Below are 19,096 nucleotides of genomic sequence, written 5' to 3'. Positions count from 1 at the left end.
TTTCCAAAAAGCACCAAGCAGGAAGCCTGACCATTATGTCAGGAGCTGCACTAACATATGCACAGGGAACAAGAGGAGAAGATATGTGTGTTCTTCTGTGTTATTTTGCCACTGAACATCTGAATGACTTTTGGCAACTATCTTTACCTCTTATTTTGCATTCTGCCTATTGTGACTACTCCTTCATGTACTGGACATCCTTGCTATCATTCACACACAATTTACATTGAGAAACCATCAAGTCCAAGTTTTACTTTAAATCTGTTTAATTGATCTTGAAAGAAAAGGCATAATGTTCTGTCCTCTATAAAGGAAATTAAAGAAAAGGCTTTATAGAGAAGTTTATGTTCATATGCCATGGTTAGAAAATCACTACTATTAAGACACAAATACATGATCCAGTTTAAATAAATGCAAGGCACCAATAGAGAGAGCAATGCTATCACAGGGTGTTGTTTCTCAAGGAAAAATACCAACAGAGCCTGTAAAACGTTCTTGTTACCTACTGGTCCATGAACTGTGGAATAAGAAAAAACCCCAGTGCCCTTCCCACACATACCCCTGCCTGCCTAATTGATGACTGGCTGGTGATCAGCTTGACAAGACCTCAGGACTGACAAAGCAAGCATCCCACTCAGGCTGTGTCTCTCACTCTGTGATACTGAAAGGGGAATTCACAACGTGCCCTTGAAGCACAACCAAAACTAGAGTGACTTGGATAAAATAATTTCTGTTCAGACATACCCAGATTCTTAGAAGGTTACTTTTGTTCTGCATTGGAATGAAAGGGCTACAGCCAGACATTCAGTGAAATTCAAATTCCAGGGTATTTCAGCTGTGAAGAAAGAAGATATTTCAGCATTGAACAAGTATTTAACAAGTAATTCATTATGAATTCTGAAAAACCTAACAATGTTTTGAAGACTCTCATTTTAGCAAAACTGAGGAACTATCTGCTATGCACTCCCACTAGCCATTTTGGTGACAACTTCTGCTTTACTAATCTCTCAGGAGGAAAGGCCAATTTAATTCTTAAGTACAAAGGAGTGAACACCCCAAGTTTTCAAGCACCCATCAGCATACATGGTAACTCTGCAATTATAGTAAACTGCTGCTTAATGTGTAGCAAGACAAATTCAAGACTAAGTGGTCCAGAGAACACGACAAATCCAGCCAAGAAGTCTTTCCAGTTCTGGAGAACATGAGCAATTGCTGTTACAGAACCACCAAATGAATATATTCTAGAAGGTGTTCATGGATTCCTCTGCTCTGAGCATTAAGGAATGACTTTGCAAATGCCTTTAGCAACAGGTCATTTTACCTCCATGCAGCAGAACTCCCTTTGTCTGAAATTACTTCACTTAGGCTCAGCTGAGAAACATTTTCAGTTTGAAACAATGCAAGTCTAAGCAGCCAGAAGGGAAATGTTGTAACAAGGAACACAAGGATGTATGTTTTGTTTCGCAGCCTGTGGTAAGAGACAAGGAAGATGAACAAGCTTCATATTAATGCAATCTGCAGTCCTCTTGGAAGTTAAAAGACTAAGATGCAGTATGGATCAAAGCTGGAAGTTATTGATGAGTCCACTACAAAGCAAATGGAACAGGAAGCTTCTGAACAATTTGAAATCCTGCTGATGGTTTATTTGAAACTACAGGACACATTTTTGCACAGGTTTTAAAAGCTTTCTGGACCACAGCTATCCAGCTATCTTTAGATTGGTATGGACTGCTGTCAAAGAAGTCTCCTCTTTAGAAGTATGACAAATAAGTCTTACTATGCTTGTTGTGATTTTTTAAATCAAAAAGGCAAGTCATCCTTTCTTACACAAACATCTGTGGGAGTGTAAAAGGCCTCCTTAACCCACAATTTTAATTTCAGTAATTTTCTGCAGGGAGTGAGGAAGATAAAGGCAAGTTCTACAACCACAAAACATGAAAGAGACAAATATGGGTGGTATTACTGTGATAGAAACCCTGCAATTAGCTGGAATACACCAATGCTTAACAGCAGCAGTGGCGTTTGCTTTCTAAAGTACATCTGACTTCTGGCAAACTGAGTTCTAGAGCCACAGCCTGCTGTCTTTGGGCAATTGCTCACAGCCTCCTTGTCTTTGCTACTGGGGAAAATTAATTCAGGCAAGGAGTGAGGAATTCATCGGTTTTTGGCAAAGCTCTTAGGGACATACATGTGGTCCCATGGTATTTAAATGAGACTTGAAACAAGTTGCACATTAAGGGAGTCCTTCCAAGGTAAATTCACTAAAGGAGTAACTCAGACTATTCCAGTACAAAGGGAGGGACCTACAATGACCATCCAGTCCAACGGCCTGAGCAGCTCAGAAAACTTCAGCCTGTGCTGAACTGCTGTCTCAGCCTGGGGGCTTGGATATCCTCCTACCTGTGACTTCCATCCCAGCTGCAGGCAGCCCCTTCATCCTGGGGTCTGACCTGCAGGACTGATGAGCTGGGGTTACAAGATCACTGCCTCCTGCTGCTCACCACCACTGCAGGGCCAGAGGTTTCTGCCTATTCATGGCAGCTGATTCCATGGAATCAAACACAGGCAACACTTGAAACAAGAGGCAGGCATTTCCAGTTACAAAACTAGGAGATTATGGCTATTTAGCCCATTCTGATCAACCAGATAAAGAAATAGATTTCACCTTCCTACTGCTGTAATTCCATGGAATTAGTCCTGGAAGGCCAGATGATACTTCTTTCTTGATCCAGTCTTCCAATTCTCTTTCAAATTAGCCTTTAACTATCCATAGCTAAACCATAGTCACTTAGTAAGAAATGAGGCAACAATTTTATGCAAAACTCAAGATCACATTTGTCATACTAGAAGGCAGGAGTGGGTTTGTTATTTTATTTTTTATTTGAAATATTGCAGAGTTTTATTATGATACATACACATTGATAGGGCTTCCGGTAGCACACTATCAAAAAACATTAGAATTATGAATCATAATCAGAAATAAATGACTCTAACATCTATTAAGATGGTTATTTAAAAAATGTCTTGATGAATCATGCAAAAATGTTCACAAAGAGCATTATACTTTTTCATAGATAAATGTTTTGTTTTTCCTAAGTCTTACAAAAAGAGCTTGTGCTTTAAACACTTGAATTGAAAAAAAAAATATTTACAGCAGACATTATAAATGCCACATTGAAGTTCATAGAGGCAAAGTGGTGATGGTCCCCTGTTTTGCATTCACCAAACATGCTGAGGGTTTCAGATCTCTTCTCTAAACTCCCAATTTAAAAGTGCTCAGTCTTGGATCTTCAGTATGCTCCTCTTCTCCAAATCATTCATTTCCTTCAGTATGAGGGCAACATTGTACCTCAGTTCTTGAAACTTTGCAACTGGCACCTGAAACAGAATGCTCAGGTTAGAAAACACAAGACGTCTCAGGAACTTGACTAGAGTATGCCTATAGATATGGAACATTCTGCAGTGTAAGGCAAATCTCTCTTAAAATACTTAATTTTTCCAGACTTAAGACAAAGGATTTAAGGTTAATAAAATTCAGGTAATTCAACTAAATCCACATGGAAAAGGAGAGTGGGAAAAAACAGAAATAACACCTAGATTGTACATTTTCTGTACTGCCTGATGAGAGAAAGGAAATACTCAAGGATGTAAACTGAGAACTGCTTTGGGTGATATAAAAGTCATGGACTGGAAGGAAAGACATCTGGAAGGTCATGGAGACTATAGAATTCTCAAGCAACAAATTCAAGATATTCTGCTTGTCCAAACTTACAAGACAAAGGAATTGAGACTCAAGGCCAGACAGTTAGCAACAACCTCAAGAGCAAATGGCACTTCCACTATGTGTGGAAGGCAAAAGATTTAGGGTTAAACACACAAAGCATTTTCAGCTGTGCAGGAGACTCATGGCCTCACCATTTCAAGCCTGAGAAACCCAGTGGATGGAAATTCTCTCTCTGGAGACAGAGAGCCCCAGCTGGGTGCAGGCACAGCCTGGTGGCACAGCCTGGTGACACCAGTGCAGTGCACAAACTCACAAGAGTGCCCAGTGCAGTCTGGCTGGTCCCACACAGTCTGCACAGCACTGCCTAATTTCCTTCTTTGACTGCACTGAAGACAGCAGTTCTTTTGGCAGAGCCCCTTGTCATCCTCCTGCCCACTCTGGCACAGATACCAATTATATGAGAGGAACCCAACACCTGATTTGCATTTTCCACATACATCAGAAATGCATAAAAAGGCACTATGTCCTTTTCACTTTTGACATACATACATCAAGACTCAAAATGCTGCAATTCCCACTGCTTTAAAAAAAACAATTTCAGTCAGAAGCCATACTGTAATTAAAATACCAAATGGAGACCAAAGAGTGTAACTTCTCCCTGTGCTATACACATTTTAAAACTGTTCACAACAGAATTATTTTCTGGACTTACCATCTTACATAAGCCCTGTTAGTTAGCACAACATTCTGAATGTGTTCAAATAAAGGAAAACTGAACATCTGAGGACTATGTTTACTTGCATAAACTTACTTACTCAAACCAAAACACAAGTTTATCCCAAAGAGCTAACTGTGGGAAGACCTCTCATGAGATCTAGAAATCCTGTCTGGAGTCACACCCTTGGCATTCAGATCCAAGTAGCAGCAACAGTAAAGAGCTGATTCTAAGAGAAGCACACTGTTTGTTATCAGATATCTGCACTCCTGCATGTGCTGGACAAACACATTTCCACTAAGAATAACTAAAGGTCTTCCACAGACTCACACTGAGGGAAAAACCCACAAAAAACAAACCCTAAAATCAGACCTAAACAGTCAGAAACAACGGCACCAAGACCAACACTGGACATGATATGCTAGGAACTAAAGTGGGAATAAACTAGATTTTATCCTCACAAGTGAAACTTACCCTTTTGTAAAGGGTTAACCTGAAGTCCCATGGCATCATTTAAGTTCCATGGAAGTCCTCAGATATAGTGTATGGGATGCTCTAAGCTGGACTGTCCAAAGGGGTAAATTTGATCTCCTGTGAAGTGACACCCCCAACAGTTTGCAATGTAGCACAGAATTTATGCCCTTCTCTACAGATGCTTTGTTGCAAAACAATTTAACAGTAAAATCAGTCCACCTCTTTCAACCCACAGGGCTTTGGTGCTTCTTCCAGACTACTACTAATGAACTGAACCCAAAATCTGTACAGAGTTCAAATGTAACAATGCCTGCTGTGCATTGAATTCCTGTACGCACCACCATGCTATTTATAGAACAAATAGCATTCCTTTTCAAAGGTTAAAATTATGGAAGAGTTTATGCCATCTTCTGGCAAGCCTTTAGGTACAGTGTCATAAATACTGCCACTGACTAATCCTGTAACAAGCAAAGAGGGTTGTTTTTTTTTACTTTCTAGCAGCCAGAACAGTTCTGAAGAAAAAGAATAAAACTACCTCTGCCACAGAAAAGAATGTTACCATTCTCTGCCAAATGCAGAAGGTTTACAAGTGTATCATACATTATATAAACTATCCCAGTAATTTTCCTGCCCTCAAGAGACAACATCAGGTCTGAAGGTTACAGTTCTTAACAACCCCATAACTTTTAATCAAACCAGACATTATGTAATAGTGCTTTCCAGTAATTAATATTCTTTTAATAAATTGCAGTTCAGCAGAACACGTGCAGGAACAAGGTATGAAATGATTTTGATTGGTATTTCATTAAATACTTTATGTGGCTACACTGAACATGAAGGATTCCAAAGCAAACCAACCAATGGTAACACACCATTTACGAAAGCTTTAGTATTTTAAGTAATAATTCAACTTTCTAAATAAAACTAGAAGTGGTTTCCTTACTGTTTATTATGGCAATCAGACTTACTTCAAAGCGATGAGCTGTCCCATCTGAAAGCTTCATCATCATCAGAATGGATGGCTGGAGTGCACGGGCCAGTGAACTGAAATTATTTACATCATTAGGATTACAGCAGTACAGATCAGCACTGTGATGAGTACAGCATTGCACATTAACAATTTTAGATGTTCATGTAGGCTTTACACAGAACATGAGTAATTTCAGTCACAGACTCTGGCTGGAAACTCATGAACATAACAGTTCTGTCCAATTTACCTCAGTATTGAGACTTAACATTTTGTTAATAGTTTAGTAACTGCAAGTTTAGAAGCATTTTTATTTTTACATAATTGGTTTAGTAGAACTATGATAAGAGCTGACCAAATACTGCTAATAATGCACAGTTTTCTTATGCAGTTTACCATGCTGTATTAATCATTTCCATCCCTTCATACGTTCAACTGCCACCTCATTCGGGGAATCAGCCTCTTCCAGGCATCATCCTAAATTTGTGCGTTATTTTATTTGATGACCCAAAGAAGGGAAGTGAGTCATTCTTGTGCAGCTTCCATCAACTGACATTGCCAAAGCCTCCTCAGGTACAGACAGGCACTACAGCCCAAAGCTGCCATACCTTCCTGCAGAGGCTGTTGCTGGATGATAAACAAGAAATCCCAGGGGGAAGATTAACTGAAAACAAAATTAAAAGGAAGGAAAACAAAAACTGGTAATGTATTGCTCCTCCTGTGTAGTTTGGAAAACAAATCATAGGATTTGCTTTCAGCTTGCAAGCACTGTGCCTGAGGATGTTTACCTGGACATTTTGCTCTCGTACCAGTATAGAGTCTTTTTTTACAGAGTGATACCTATTGGTGCTTACAGCACTGCTAATCAGAAAGTCACCTGAACTAGTAGCTTGTGGCCATTCCAATTTTCTCTTAGGAGCCTTTTTTCTTGATTTCAGGAAGACAATCCCTGATCAACCATGGGCCTCCCTGGCAGCAAAGAGACAGCACTCTCTCCCAGATGCAGATATTCAGACACACAACATGAAGTCACTCATACTAACAAATTACACTACTAACAAAGACTGGATCATCTAATTTCTTTCAGCTTGGTCTGTCCTGGTTAGGACTAGACAGAGACCAAACAGCACAGACAACAGGTTTCTGTTTCCTTCTGGGTCTAGCCAAAGATCCATCCCCCACATGCCTCTGTTGTGGCAGATGGTAAGAAGCTGTTCACTGCAGGCACAGGCAGGATGATCTCAAAGGCTTTTACTCCTGCTGTGAAAGAAACTAGGAGGTAGTTCAATGACCAGTTACATAACTATGGCAGTGCTACCCTGAAACTTCTGTTGAAGCAGAGTACAAGAGATGGAAATTCATTTAATATGTGCAAAAAATGATGGTCTGCTTGAGAAGTTGAATAGATGAATACCCTCCCCTGTTCCAGTAAAACTAAGAACTTGCCTAGCTGCTTGAGGCTTAATCTGACTAATCTATGCCATTATCACCAGGACCTGTGGATTTGTATCAACTCTGTTAAGTTTTAAAATAAGATACTCAAACTTTGAGTTTACCAGCAGTTAAGTCTATATACACTGACTTCCACACTGTTCAGAAAATTTCACCCATATCTTACTGTTTAAAGCTACCTGCCAATCCCTAACAGCAAGGCACAGTTTGACCGCATTAAAATGTTCAAGCAGCACAAGAAATCAGTTTAATCTTAGGTAATTCCAAGGATGTGCATGATTCTCTGTTATACCTTGTGGATATAGCTACATCCACTCTCCACTTGAAGTCCTGGATACTTGGCAGCCGACTTCTTTGTACCAGAGCTGTGCCTTCGGAAGGGGGACGCCTGAAGAGTGAATCAGAAATAGGAGGCTGAAATGTAAATCCATAAAAGAAGAAACAATCTAAAGAGAAAACAGAATTCCTCAGTACAAACCTGTCTGGAATTTGTTTCTCTCCTACATCTGTCCTCACTTAAAGAGGTCTGAATAAGCAGAGTTTTTGTGGCTTTAAGATAGTTGTGCTCAGATTATCCCCTATTTCTATGCTTAACTAAGGTCCATGTTGAAAAAAAGAGACCAAGTGACTGTATAACTCTAGTAAACTAATGTCACTATAAAATGTAGTAAGTCATTGTGGTGGCTGGCATACCTATTATTTCAATTATATGCAACTGTGAGGTGTAGAAAGGGACCTGCAAACATATCCTTACCTTCATGCAAATCCAACAGGAACAAGCAAGCAGAGACAAGACAGATGGCTTAGGCAAAACAGTTGCATAAGGTCACTGTTGTTCCTCAGCAAAAACCATCTAGTATTGGCAAGCAGCAATATTTTAAAATATAATATTAGTGTATTGAGTGTATTTTGAAGCATATTCAAAAAACCCCACAGTGGTTCTTGTTGATCCAACATAATTTACAAACTTTAAGTTCCTTACATAATGTTCACTGCCAACCCCAGCTCAGCCTTCAAGATTTTTGCCTAGTCTAATGTGTAAGAAGCCAAGCATTTAATTTGTTACTCATATTGCAGGAAGAATCAGGCTGATCAAGTCCTAGTTTATTTCTGTGTGGGAATACAGTTAACAGCAATTAAATTTCAGATGGTTGACAACTTTCAAAATTTTAACAACATACTCAGTTCTGGATAACTAAATGGCAAATCTGATACAAATATATAATAACCATTCACTCTTAGATATACATGCAGAAATAATTTCAGAATGAGGTCACTGTGCTGGTCCATTCAGGAGGTGGATTCTGGACTTTGTGTTACTCGTTTTTTTTCTCTCCAAGCATCCTGTGTCCCTGGAATTTATTTACTGTACATTTCAAGGCTACTCCAGTACTTCCACTCAGGGCAGGATAAGAAACATTACATCCTTTATCCTTGGTGCTAGACATAATCTAATTACAGACTCTGCATCAGAAAGGAATCTTCTCTGAACAAATCAAGCACTGTTGGAATGGCAGTCTCACATCACTGCTGAGATTCTTGTGTGCAAGTTAGCTGGGCCTATAGAAACTGCCCAGAAAGATGAATGATCTGATAAGGTACAGGGACTCACAGGCTGAGATCCTCCAAGTGTCCTGCATTTTGTAAAGGTGATATAAATAAGAATTTATCTCTTTGGTGAGGGGAGGCTGGGTGGTGTCAGAAGTGAGACACATTCCTAATAGCATGGTAAAGAAATGAGCAAAAAAGTAGATCAGCTGGTTCTTACTCATTGTCAACTCCTGGATAGGAAGTAGGTCACCACAGCTGGGTGCAGCCATGAGGAGCTGGAGTCCAGAACAGTCATTAGCAGGATTAAACAGTAAGAACAGGCCTTTCCCTCAGTGGAGAGCTGCTGCCAGAGTATTGCTTAAGTTGGAGACTTCCTAAAAATAGCCACACTACTACCGTTTCCTTAAGACATGTTAACTCCCATCAATGGAAGTCAGTCCATTCAGTGCAGCACCAGCACCCTGGGGGAAGAAAGGAGTTTTAAAAACAGAAAGATATTCTACTTAGCAGTGGTGGAAAAGATCAGAAATGATGACCTCCCAAACAGAGGGGAAGCTTTGAATACTGTTGAGAGATGGCATTTCTGTGGTCAAACACAAAGCTTTACTTCTGGTCAGGACTGCACTTCTGTACCATTCTCCTAGGAAGAGTCACAGCTTCTATAGCTTAGCTTAAACTTCTGTCAGGACCTTCCCAGCTTGGACAAGACCACAATGGGAACTGCAAGAATCCTGTAAAGATGAGAGAATGTGCATAGTGGCCAACATGCACACAGAAATTACACAGGCTGCTAATCAAGCCATTGATTTCTGAGAGGAATAGCAAAATGGAGCAGAAAAGACTCAATGAATCTTACATCTAAAACCTATAGCCTATAATTACATTTTGTAAACACTCTGTACCAGCAGCAGCAATATATTGTCAGCACATTGTGCAGAAGTCAGAAAAAGCAAAAGACCATGGATCAGGTAGAGACCATCCTAGAGACCATACAAGCTGTGGTGGAAAGGATGATACACCTGGTGACAAGAACATCACCTGCTAAAAGATGCAACTCGAAAATGAAAGATTAGAGAACTTAGAGCAGCAGCTGATCTACCAGTACCAAAACTAAAGACAATTTCTGGATGGTTCCCTATGCACATAACAAGACATGCCTTGCAGGCCACTGAGTTGGAAGGCTGAACAAACTTGTATGTGTGAAATGCTGACAAATAGCACACAGAATGCACCCTCCTGGTAGAAACTAAAGGTACACCATTAGAAAAAAAAAACCCAGTGCATTTATTATAAACATTCAGAGAGGGTGAAGTTAGTGTTATCCTTTCCCTTAAAAGACAGTTTTAATTTCATGTAGTTATTTGATGTGGCAAGTTTTTCTTTCAGTCTACATAGCTTGGTGGAACTGTGGGGACACAAATACAAATGCCAAATACTTCAGAGCTGTTGTTTAGTGAAAAGAACTCCAAAAATAAGATAAGATGCCAGGAAAAGTATTAAAAATGGATTTTTCTGGGTTATCTAGCTCATACTGAATTACTGAATTTTTGATCACATGCTAATGCACCTCTTACCATCACAAACATATATATTTACAACTCAATAAACATATGTATGATTCAGTGTTACATTTAAGATTGTAGAAGCAGATCTGTCTAAAAATCAAACTTGAGGTGTTCTTTTCTGGTCTGAAAACACAGAGCAAGATTACACTGGATAATCACAGCTTTCAAAACGAGAAAAAGCTAAATTTTCCGGCATCGTGATTTCACAGTAGAAAACAGACAATCATGCATGTTTCAAATTACATCTAAATTTATCTTCCTTCCCTACTGCAAGCAGTATTTCCACTTTGCAACCATGAATTTTGCATTCTTAACACCTATAATTCAAACAGAAGAGCAAAGAAAAGACGAAATGACTGAATTTATTTTTACTCCAAGAACCTTTATCTGTAAGCCAAGATCTTAATCAAAGAAATGAAAAATATTTTTAGCTTTGGTAGCAGCACTCAGACCCTTGAGGGTAACTGAAAAACCACAACTATGATTATTGGGATTCCATGCAGAGCATCTGGAGCAGCATTGGGTTGGTGATGTCACGTGCTGAGTGACCTCAGATTTCAAGAAGGAAAGTTGGCCCACAATGATCATCTGAGTCCAACTCCTTGCCCTGTACAAGTCTGCATATTCAAAATGTTCAAGATTTTTAATTTCTAGATGTAGAATAGGCTAAACATGGTTGAGCAGAGAAACTTCCACAAAAAGGGAATACCAAGAAGCAACAAAAGAGACAGGCTGTTCAAAAAGCTCTCAGTTTAGAACTTACTCTAGAGTTACTGAGGAATGTTGCTTAAAAAGAGAATTACAGCAGGCAGAGCACTTGATATCTCATATGTGTAGTCATCAAGTCACTCAGTGTGAATTCCCAACTGAACTGTACATTAAGACTTGAGAAATGCTATCTGAGAGAGCTGCCATGAACCAGAGCAGGTAGGGGGCTTATGTAGCTTGTCTTGCAAGGATAATGATGGCAAAAATGAGTAACTCTCTGCTGCATTTTTCATCTGTAGGTATTGATCAACCTTACAGTCTATAGAACATTATAAAAACTGATGAACACAGAAAAACTGAGAAATGGCAAGAAAGCTACTTAATGCATGTATTGCCATGCATGACGGACATCATACTGCGCTGAATCAAACTAATGGGACAAGTCTTGTTCTCATTAATTTGGAAAACATTGCTGTTCCTTCAATACACCAAGGATTTGTGTCAGCAGAGCTCTGTGCAGCCTTGCTGTCTGCACAATGAAGACACTAACCTGTTACCAAAGACTACACTGGAAAAGTCCACAATGAAATCTTCTGGTATTCTGAAAGAGAAGAGCAAGACAAAACAGTTAGGGATTTTTTGTAACCATAGTTATATGGCCTTACCTGAAAAAACCCTCAATCTATTACAGAACACAAAAGATGTGTCAACATTTTCCATCTTCCATTGCATAAAATTGCCAGCTCTTATGTAAGCCCTTCAGTATTGATTCAGTCAGGGCTCTCAAAAGGACAACCTATGTTTATATATCAAGAACCCTAAAAACTGCTACATCTTCCCATCCTACCTTGTATGGCAATGGTGTATTTCAAAAGAATCCAGTATTGGCTTAACTTCTCTCAGAAAAGTCAAGAAAAATTTTACTGATGGCTCTGACAAGTGCAGAAGGTAGGCCAGCAATGCATGCTTTCAAAAATCCCAAACGTACATGTTTCATTTCATTTTCACCTCAAATGTAATGAACACAGAAGGAATTGCCTCTCAACATTCAAACAGAGGGCCTACTCACAAAAGGAGCATATGTGGGGACTGGTTGAAGAGACTAACACACCATCTACCCCACACCTCTCCACTCCTTCACCATTCCTCTGACACTGCTGTTGCCTTACAAACAAGCTTCTGTTGATTTTCAGTTCAATAGATCAGGCTGTGAATTGCAAAGACCACAGAGCAAACACTATCCATTGAGCTGCCTTTGCCACAGGGACAGTAATCTCCTACAGAGAGGCAGGTTGGACAAGTGGGAGAAGCCACTACAGCTGCTGCCACAGTTAAATCCAGCAGTCACCATGAATCAGTGCCCAGAGACATTACTCACCAGTGGCTTGAGACACACAGCAGTGTATCAAAGAAAAATCAAAGCAAACAAGGAAGTTATATGTCCTAAAGAGCTTACAGTGTCTAATGACCAGAGAAAAAACAACTCACACAGTGGGATGATGAAACAGCAGTTACTACAGCTCAAATTCAGAAAGGGAGAAGTGAGGTTAAACCACATTTTAAAATAGTGCTTGGGTAAAAAGAAATTAATTTTAGCAAGAACTAGAACAGTGTTTTTTGGCTGCAAGAGTCTGACTTTCAGAAGAGGCAAGACTATTTCTGCAAACATTACTCATACTTTTGTGCCAGTGTATCATTTAGCCCATCCTGACACTGACTGGATACCCTGACTATGTAGTGGAATAGCTGGAGACAGGGCTGTAATATGATTATGATGACACCTACCACAACACTTGCTTGACTCAAGAGCATTACTAAAACAGAAGCATTAACACCACCTTTGAGTTTGCATTATTTTTGCTGTGCAGTCAATGATCTTGCTGAAAGTTCTGTTCCTGGCTCAAGCAGCACACTTGAGGCCAGTCACGCACGACACAGATAAGATAGAGCATGGCACAGTTCAGTCTGAACTACAGATAGCTATCACTTGTCATTGGAACATTCTGAAGAAGGGACTCAAAGGGCAAGAAATGTGTGAAGATGTCTCAATCCCATGTTATTCGCCTGAGTCATAAAGTTATTAAATAATCTGTGAGGGGAGGGGGAAAAAGCACCCACAATTTAGTGTGAATTTATTCCCACTGGTTCAACCACTCAGGCTAAGAAATAGGGAACTGCAACTCTTTTAAACTAGTAATATTGATGTAGTTAATCAGAATTTGGCATGTATTCCAGCCTCTCTCTTCATCAAAACTAGAAGCCAAGATCAGGTACCTCACCAGAAAATTGATAAGTACAGGATATTATATGGGCAGAATTAGCTCAAGCTTCAGATTCACTGAAAAAACCAAAACAGAATGCAAGAAGTAAAAAAAAATAAGGTTACATGGCACAGAGTTCAAACCTTTTAAAATAAGACAGAACAAAAAACAGGGCTATAGGCCTTTTTTCTGCCTTAAAAGGCAAAATACCTGCCCAAACACTGGATCAATAATGCCAAGACATCACTGTTCTTTGAGCGCTTGATCAGAGGACGGCCACTTCAGCAGGCTAAGTGTCTGAATGTAATTAGTAAGTGCTTTGAAAACTTGCAAGTATTTAATCTCCAAACCCAAGCCCACTGGGAAATGTAGGAAATTATGTTTCCCAGAGGAACTGAAGGTGCTAAAGGTGCTGCCAAATTTCTAATCACAGAACTATCGCAGCTTGAGAGTAGAATAAGCTATTTAGTCTTCTAAAAGTTTAGCCACAAGGTGAAGAGAGCTACTGACAGGAAGTAAGACTGTCAGAGACAGAAGTTAGGAAGAGTCCTAGTACTGTGAGAATAATGGAGCATAGCAGCAACTAGCAGCACATAAAACACTCAAGTCTGCAAGCAGCACTAATGCAGTTACCTAACTATTGCTTCTAGATCAGCCCTATTAACCAGAACAATAAGATAAAAAGATGTACCAAGATATAAAAGATATAAAAAAGGTCATCAAGACTGAAAAGAATCTGACTAAAATGTATGAATAAACCATTAAGTGAGAAAAAAAACTCCCAAACACAACTATGAAAGTGTAAGTCATTGAAGTGTGGTCAAATGACAAGGACAGGCACCTGGGAGTCTGCATTTGTGACACAGCCAGCCTGGACAGTGACTACTATACCAACTTTCTCCACTGCTCAGAAGAGGAATATTCACCCAGACCCAGAGAATTTGGCATGGAGCTTTTGTATTCTTCATTATTCCATAATCAAGCTTGGCACATTCTGTGTGCACCTCAAAAGACACCAGCTCCCACTGGGCCAAAAGCAATTCATCAGTTTCTTACTGACCTACTTTAACCTGGGTGTGAACTCCATGATGTGGCAGAGGCAGCAGCTTGCATTTGAGCACTCAAGACAAAAGGCAGGCCAAACTACAGCACTGAGCCACAGACAAAACTGTATCAACTTGCAAGGCACTTTTCACTATGGCCCAAATGCCACCTTTCATTGATTACACCCCAATTGTATCTGCAGTTTTAGCTTGCCTGAAGTGGCTCATAAAGTAAATTGTGCTTATGACTTAACTGCTTATGAGGAGAAAGCCATTATTGTACAGGTTAATGGACAAATAAGGATGAAAAAAGACAGAATTAGAAACATCTATTTCTCCTAGCAATCAGAATGTTAAAGAAATGTGCAAAAATAGTGTTTTAAAATAATTAAGCCTTAGTGCAGAGGTTTCACTACAGAAGAAAACATCAACTGCTGTTATTCTCTCATTGCTACTGAATATAGAAATAAGGGAAAACCTATAAATATTACTAGCACCTGACCTCTAGCTTTTAGGATATGATCCCTTCAGATATACTCATGGAAGACTGATATAGATTTTGTCAAAGGCTGTAACAAAGGTCATGATTTCTTGGCTAATGGGCACGAGAAATCATAGCTGAACATGGTGGTTGGGTTTCATGAACGTTATATCATTGACCTTTCAAAGAAGGAAAGAAGTAGGGTAGTTCTTAGCATTTGAAATGCTACCACTGTCTTACCAAACACTTAAAAAAATATTGCAGGGCAAGGTGGGGATGGCAGAGAGAAGGTCACTCATATTTGCATAACCTACATTACAGAATAAATCAGACCATTCTCCCCAGCAGGTGAAATAAAACTGCTCATGCTCAGTGCTAAATCAAGTCTTACACAACACCTGTTTTTCCCCTCTGGCTTTACATGATGTTTGGCAACAGATGCATTAAGAGGTATTTACAGGTAATTTTTATATCAACTTTTTTGTGTAAAAAGGTTAATTTGGGGAAGCAGTTACATAAAAGCCATGAAAAAACAAACATTAAATGAACTGGTGTATACAGGCATACCTGAGCTCCTTCAGGTCTTCTTTAAAAACCTGAAAAGACAAGGAAGATGAAATTTTACATGATATAGCCTTAAAGGATAATTTCTCCACTACTGCCACAATAGTGGTTACTTATTTGGTATCTCTCCCCAAAAATTTTAGACTTCAGTGCCAGTAGTTTTGAAATGACTGGTAATATTTTGAAAAGAATTTTCAGAAGTGTTCAATCAAATTGTGATTTAAAGACCTAAATATCTTGGAAGCCTTTATTTTTCAAAACCACATTTCTGCCACTTTTTTTATGTAGCTATTCAGAAACATTTTTCTTTTAGAGTGACTATATGCCCTTATTCTCAAATACATTTTGCAGTAACTTGTTTAAACTATGACAAGAGAAAGGAAATGGCAGAAGATAAGGTCTTAATATTAAAAGCATACTTCCACTACATTTCCTGCAATATGGGGGCTTTCCCAGTATGCCTGGGTAAATACAAAGCTGTATCTTAAACAACTGGAAAACTGGAAACCCTGAAGTGGCTCACTCACATAAAAATGAGAAAAGAAAATTGTAAGGTAAGGGAACATGAAAAATGAAGAAAATAGCCATGACGAAGGGATAGGGGTTGGGAACATGGTGAGTGTGTGCATATTCACACCAAACATCCACAGCATAAACGGAAACTGCACTTTCTTCCAAATTCCACTATATTGTTCTGGCCTTAATACCTTCCTTCCTCTATGGAAGAAATGTGAACAAAGGAGGCAAACAAATATGAGAAATTGAAAGCATAGGCAAAAATGAGTGGTATGTGTGAACACCCAGTTAGAGTAAAGAGAGTGTTGATGCCTGTGAAATAACATTTTGCTATGATTTCTTTGGCAGTTTTAATTTATGAGTGGAAACAAACATGCACAGGGAACAAGATGCCGAAGTAGAAATAGATACAGGAATCTTTTTCCAAAAGCTTAAATATTTTTTCAAAAAGCTTGCTCTAAATCTACCCAAAAAGTGAAATAATAAATTCCAGATTTTTAACAGTTTCTTCCAACAACCTAAACTTGGAGAATCATTTTTATGTGCAGTTTCCCACCCAGGCAAATGAGATTTAGATGATTTTGGTGATTTGTGTCTGATGCAGCTTTTACCTTATCAAGGTTCCAGGTAATCTCAGAACTTACTTCTTGTTTGAAAGTTGATAAGGGAAGTCTCAATGCTTCTCGGAGGAGGGTGTACATGCCAGAAATGAGGAAAGCAAGTTGCTCTTCTGAGAGGTTAGCACTTTCTGCAATCAGCCTGACAGATTCCCTGCAGTCTTTTCCTTCCAATGCACTAACAGTGACTGTGAATAAGAAAAAAAAGCAAGATCCTTAATTTACTCAACAGTGTAGCTCTTGACTTTGATGGTCCAAAGGTGCGTTGAGAAAACTCACCACAGGGAGAAGCCTCACAGACAAAAATTAAATCAATCATTGAGACAGTGTAGCAAGCAGAGCCTGCAACACCACTGGCTGGATAACCTTCAGATACTGTTACATGCAGTTTTTATATGCGAACTGATCAGGTATATGAAACTGCATCTAATTTTTTACATTAGTCTTTGTTTAGCAATAGAGTAACAGCAACAGCCTCAAAAAACAAACCTGGTGCAAGTGCAAGAACGATGTAGATAAACAGTGTTGAAATCCATCACATCTTCAAAGATTACAAAACCTTCAGAGGAAAAACTGCAGCCCTGCAAACGGTGAGTCACAGGCCAGCAAGAGCAGACAGTGATGGGAGATTTGTGCCAGTTCTGCACAACCAGAGGGAAGCTGTGCCCACCCACTGCAGAGGGACCTGCACTGGGGTCACTGCCCTGGCTCCAGGCACTTGGTTTGGAAGGACTGTCTGCCTCTGCTATGGTAGGAAGCATTTATTGCACACCTGAAAGCAGGCGATAGTTTACACCAAAATCAAACCCATACAGTCAGGCTTCCTAGCACTGAAAAGGCTTTTCAGTCTCTATGTCCCTGCACTAGACAGCAAATGTAGTTCAATATGTGCACTTCTGTTCCAAATGCCTCTGCCTATACTCAGCTTTATTATTTCAAGTATTACAAGGAACCCCTGAAAACATTGCTCATTTCTGCTACTGTGCAGCAACACTTTTAGAGACAAACCACCTACCAGGTGTTTTGAGTCCTTCAAATAAAAAAGGAAATCCCTGACAAGATGTTAGCAGAGAGAATATGCCAGGGTCACACCATGCTGGGCAGCAGCTACCCTCCAGCAAGCTGTGCTTTCACTCCACTAATCAACTCTTCCATTAGTCCATGATTGTTTTACATACCATAATTTACTCAAGTGTGTAACTCTTGATTTTGATGGTCAAAGGTGCCTTGAGAAAATTCTCACTAGAGGGAGAAACCTCACAGACAAAAATGAAATCAGTCATTGCAAATCTTACAGCCTCAACCTCAACAGGACACCTGCACCTTGGGGTTGCTGTATTGTCTCCTGGACATTCTGTAGATGCCTAGGGGTCTCTGACTGCCACACACAGCCTGACAGGGACTGGGCTGCTGGCTCTGGGACACAGGGATGGGAGAGGAATGACTTTATAGCACTCAGCTGACTTTGAGGCCCATCCTGAAGCTGAAGAACTCCATTCCTCATTATTTCACAGAATTATAGAATACAACGAATCAAGTCCCTCATTTTATTTAAAGCTCAGCTCTAGCTTCCTGTTGGGAAAAGCAAAGGGAAGTGCTGCAGGAAGCTGCGGCCTTGCAGCTGCAGCCCTCCAGCTGTCACATAATCACCGAATGTTCTGAATTGTAATGGACCCAGAAGGATCATTGAGTCCAGCTCAGCCCTGCGCAGGATACCCCAAGAATCCCACCATGTGCCTGAGAGAACTGTCCCAACACCTCCTGAGGTCTGTCAGGCTATGACCACTTTACTGGGGAGCCTGTTCCAGTGCCCAACACCTGCCAGGGAAAGAATCTATTTCTCATAGCTAAGCTGAAGTGCCCTGACCCAGCATTATGCTGTTCCCTCGTGTCCTGTCACTGGTCACCAGAGAGGGCATCAGCGTCCGTCTGTCCGCAGCCTCTCGAGAGGAGGTTGTAGCCAGCTTTGCGGTGTCTCTTCAGCCCTCTCCAGACCGAACAGACCAAGTGACCTCAGTCCGCACGGTTTCCCCGCTATAGCCTTTCACCAAACTCTTGGGTGTCCTTTGGAAGCTCTCTAAGAGCTGTCCTTGCCTTCCCGAGAGGATGCACGGCTTCCTCAGGGAACGCGGCTGCTGCCCGTGGGCTCTGCCCGGGAACCCCGCGCGTCCCTGTGCGGGGGCAGCGCGGCCCTTCCGCGCCGGGGCGGCGCCCCGCGGGCCCCGCACGGGCCCTACCTTTGAGGAGCCGCCGGAAGGTCTCCTTGCCCACGTCCTGCACGCCCCTGGCCATGGCCTCCACCTCGGCCGGCACTCGCGGGCCCAGGAACCCGCGGCCGCCGCCGCCCTCGCCGAGCCCCTGCGCCGCGCCGGCCGCCATGGCCGCGCCTCCCGCCCGCCGGCCGCGCGCCCTCCCCGCGGCAGGGGGCGCTGTGGGTGCGCGGCGCCGGAAGGAGCGG

General features: G+C 40.8%; 1 protein-coding gene across 1 annotated transcript; it reads right to left on the bottom strand.

Moving 5' to 3' along the window:
• Positions 1-2,857: 2,857 nt before the first annotated feature.
• On the bottom strand, positions 2,858-19,048 carry COMMD5 (COMM domain containing 5). Its single transcript, XM_030967933.1, has 7 exons — positions 18,876-19,048; positions 16,666-16,826; positions 15,509-15,537; positions 11,707-11,757; positions 7,625-7,720; positions 5,882-5,957; positions 2,858-3,378 (listed from the first exon to the last, which is right to left on the bottom strand). Exons 1-7 carry the CDS (start codon positions 19,015-19,017, stop codon positions 3,277-3,279), a joined length of 657 nt encoding a protein of 218 aa, XP_030823793.1. The 5' UTR covers positions 19,018-19,048; the 3' UTR covers positions 2,858-3,276.
• Positions 19,049-19,096: the final 48 nt, after the last annotated feature.

The sequence above is a fragment of the Camarhynchus parvulus genome, chromosome 4A, assembly GCF_901933205.1.
Source record: "Camarhynchus parvulus chromosome 4A, STF_HiC, whole genome shotgun sequence".
Classification (NCBI taxonomy): domain Eukaryota; kingdom Metazoa; phylum Chordata; class Aves; order Passeriformes; family Thraupidae; genus Camarhynchus; species Camarhynchus parvulus.
This window is presented reverse-complemented; position numbering and strand designations above follow the sequence as displayed.

Bases quoted from the DNA above. Each gene is read 5' to 3' on its own strand.
- COMMD5 (XM_030967933.1), bottom strand. From the start codon at position 19,017: ATGGCGGCCGGCGCGGCGCAGGGGCTCGGCGAGGGCGGCGGCGGCCGC. The intron at 11,758-15,508 runs GTATGCCTGTAT...CTTCTCTTTCAG, and splicing joins GAAGACCTGAAGGAGCTCAG to AATACCAGAAGATTTCATTG. The intron at 7,721-11,706 runs GTTAGTGTCTTC...TTCACTCTTCAG, and splicing joins AGTGTAGTCTTTGGTAACAG to GCGTCCCCCTTCCGAAGGCA.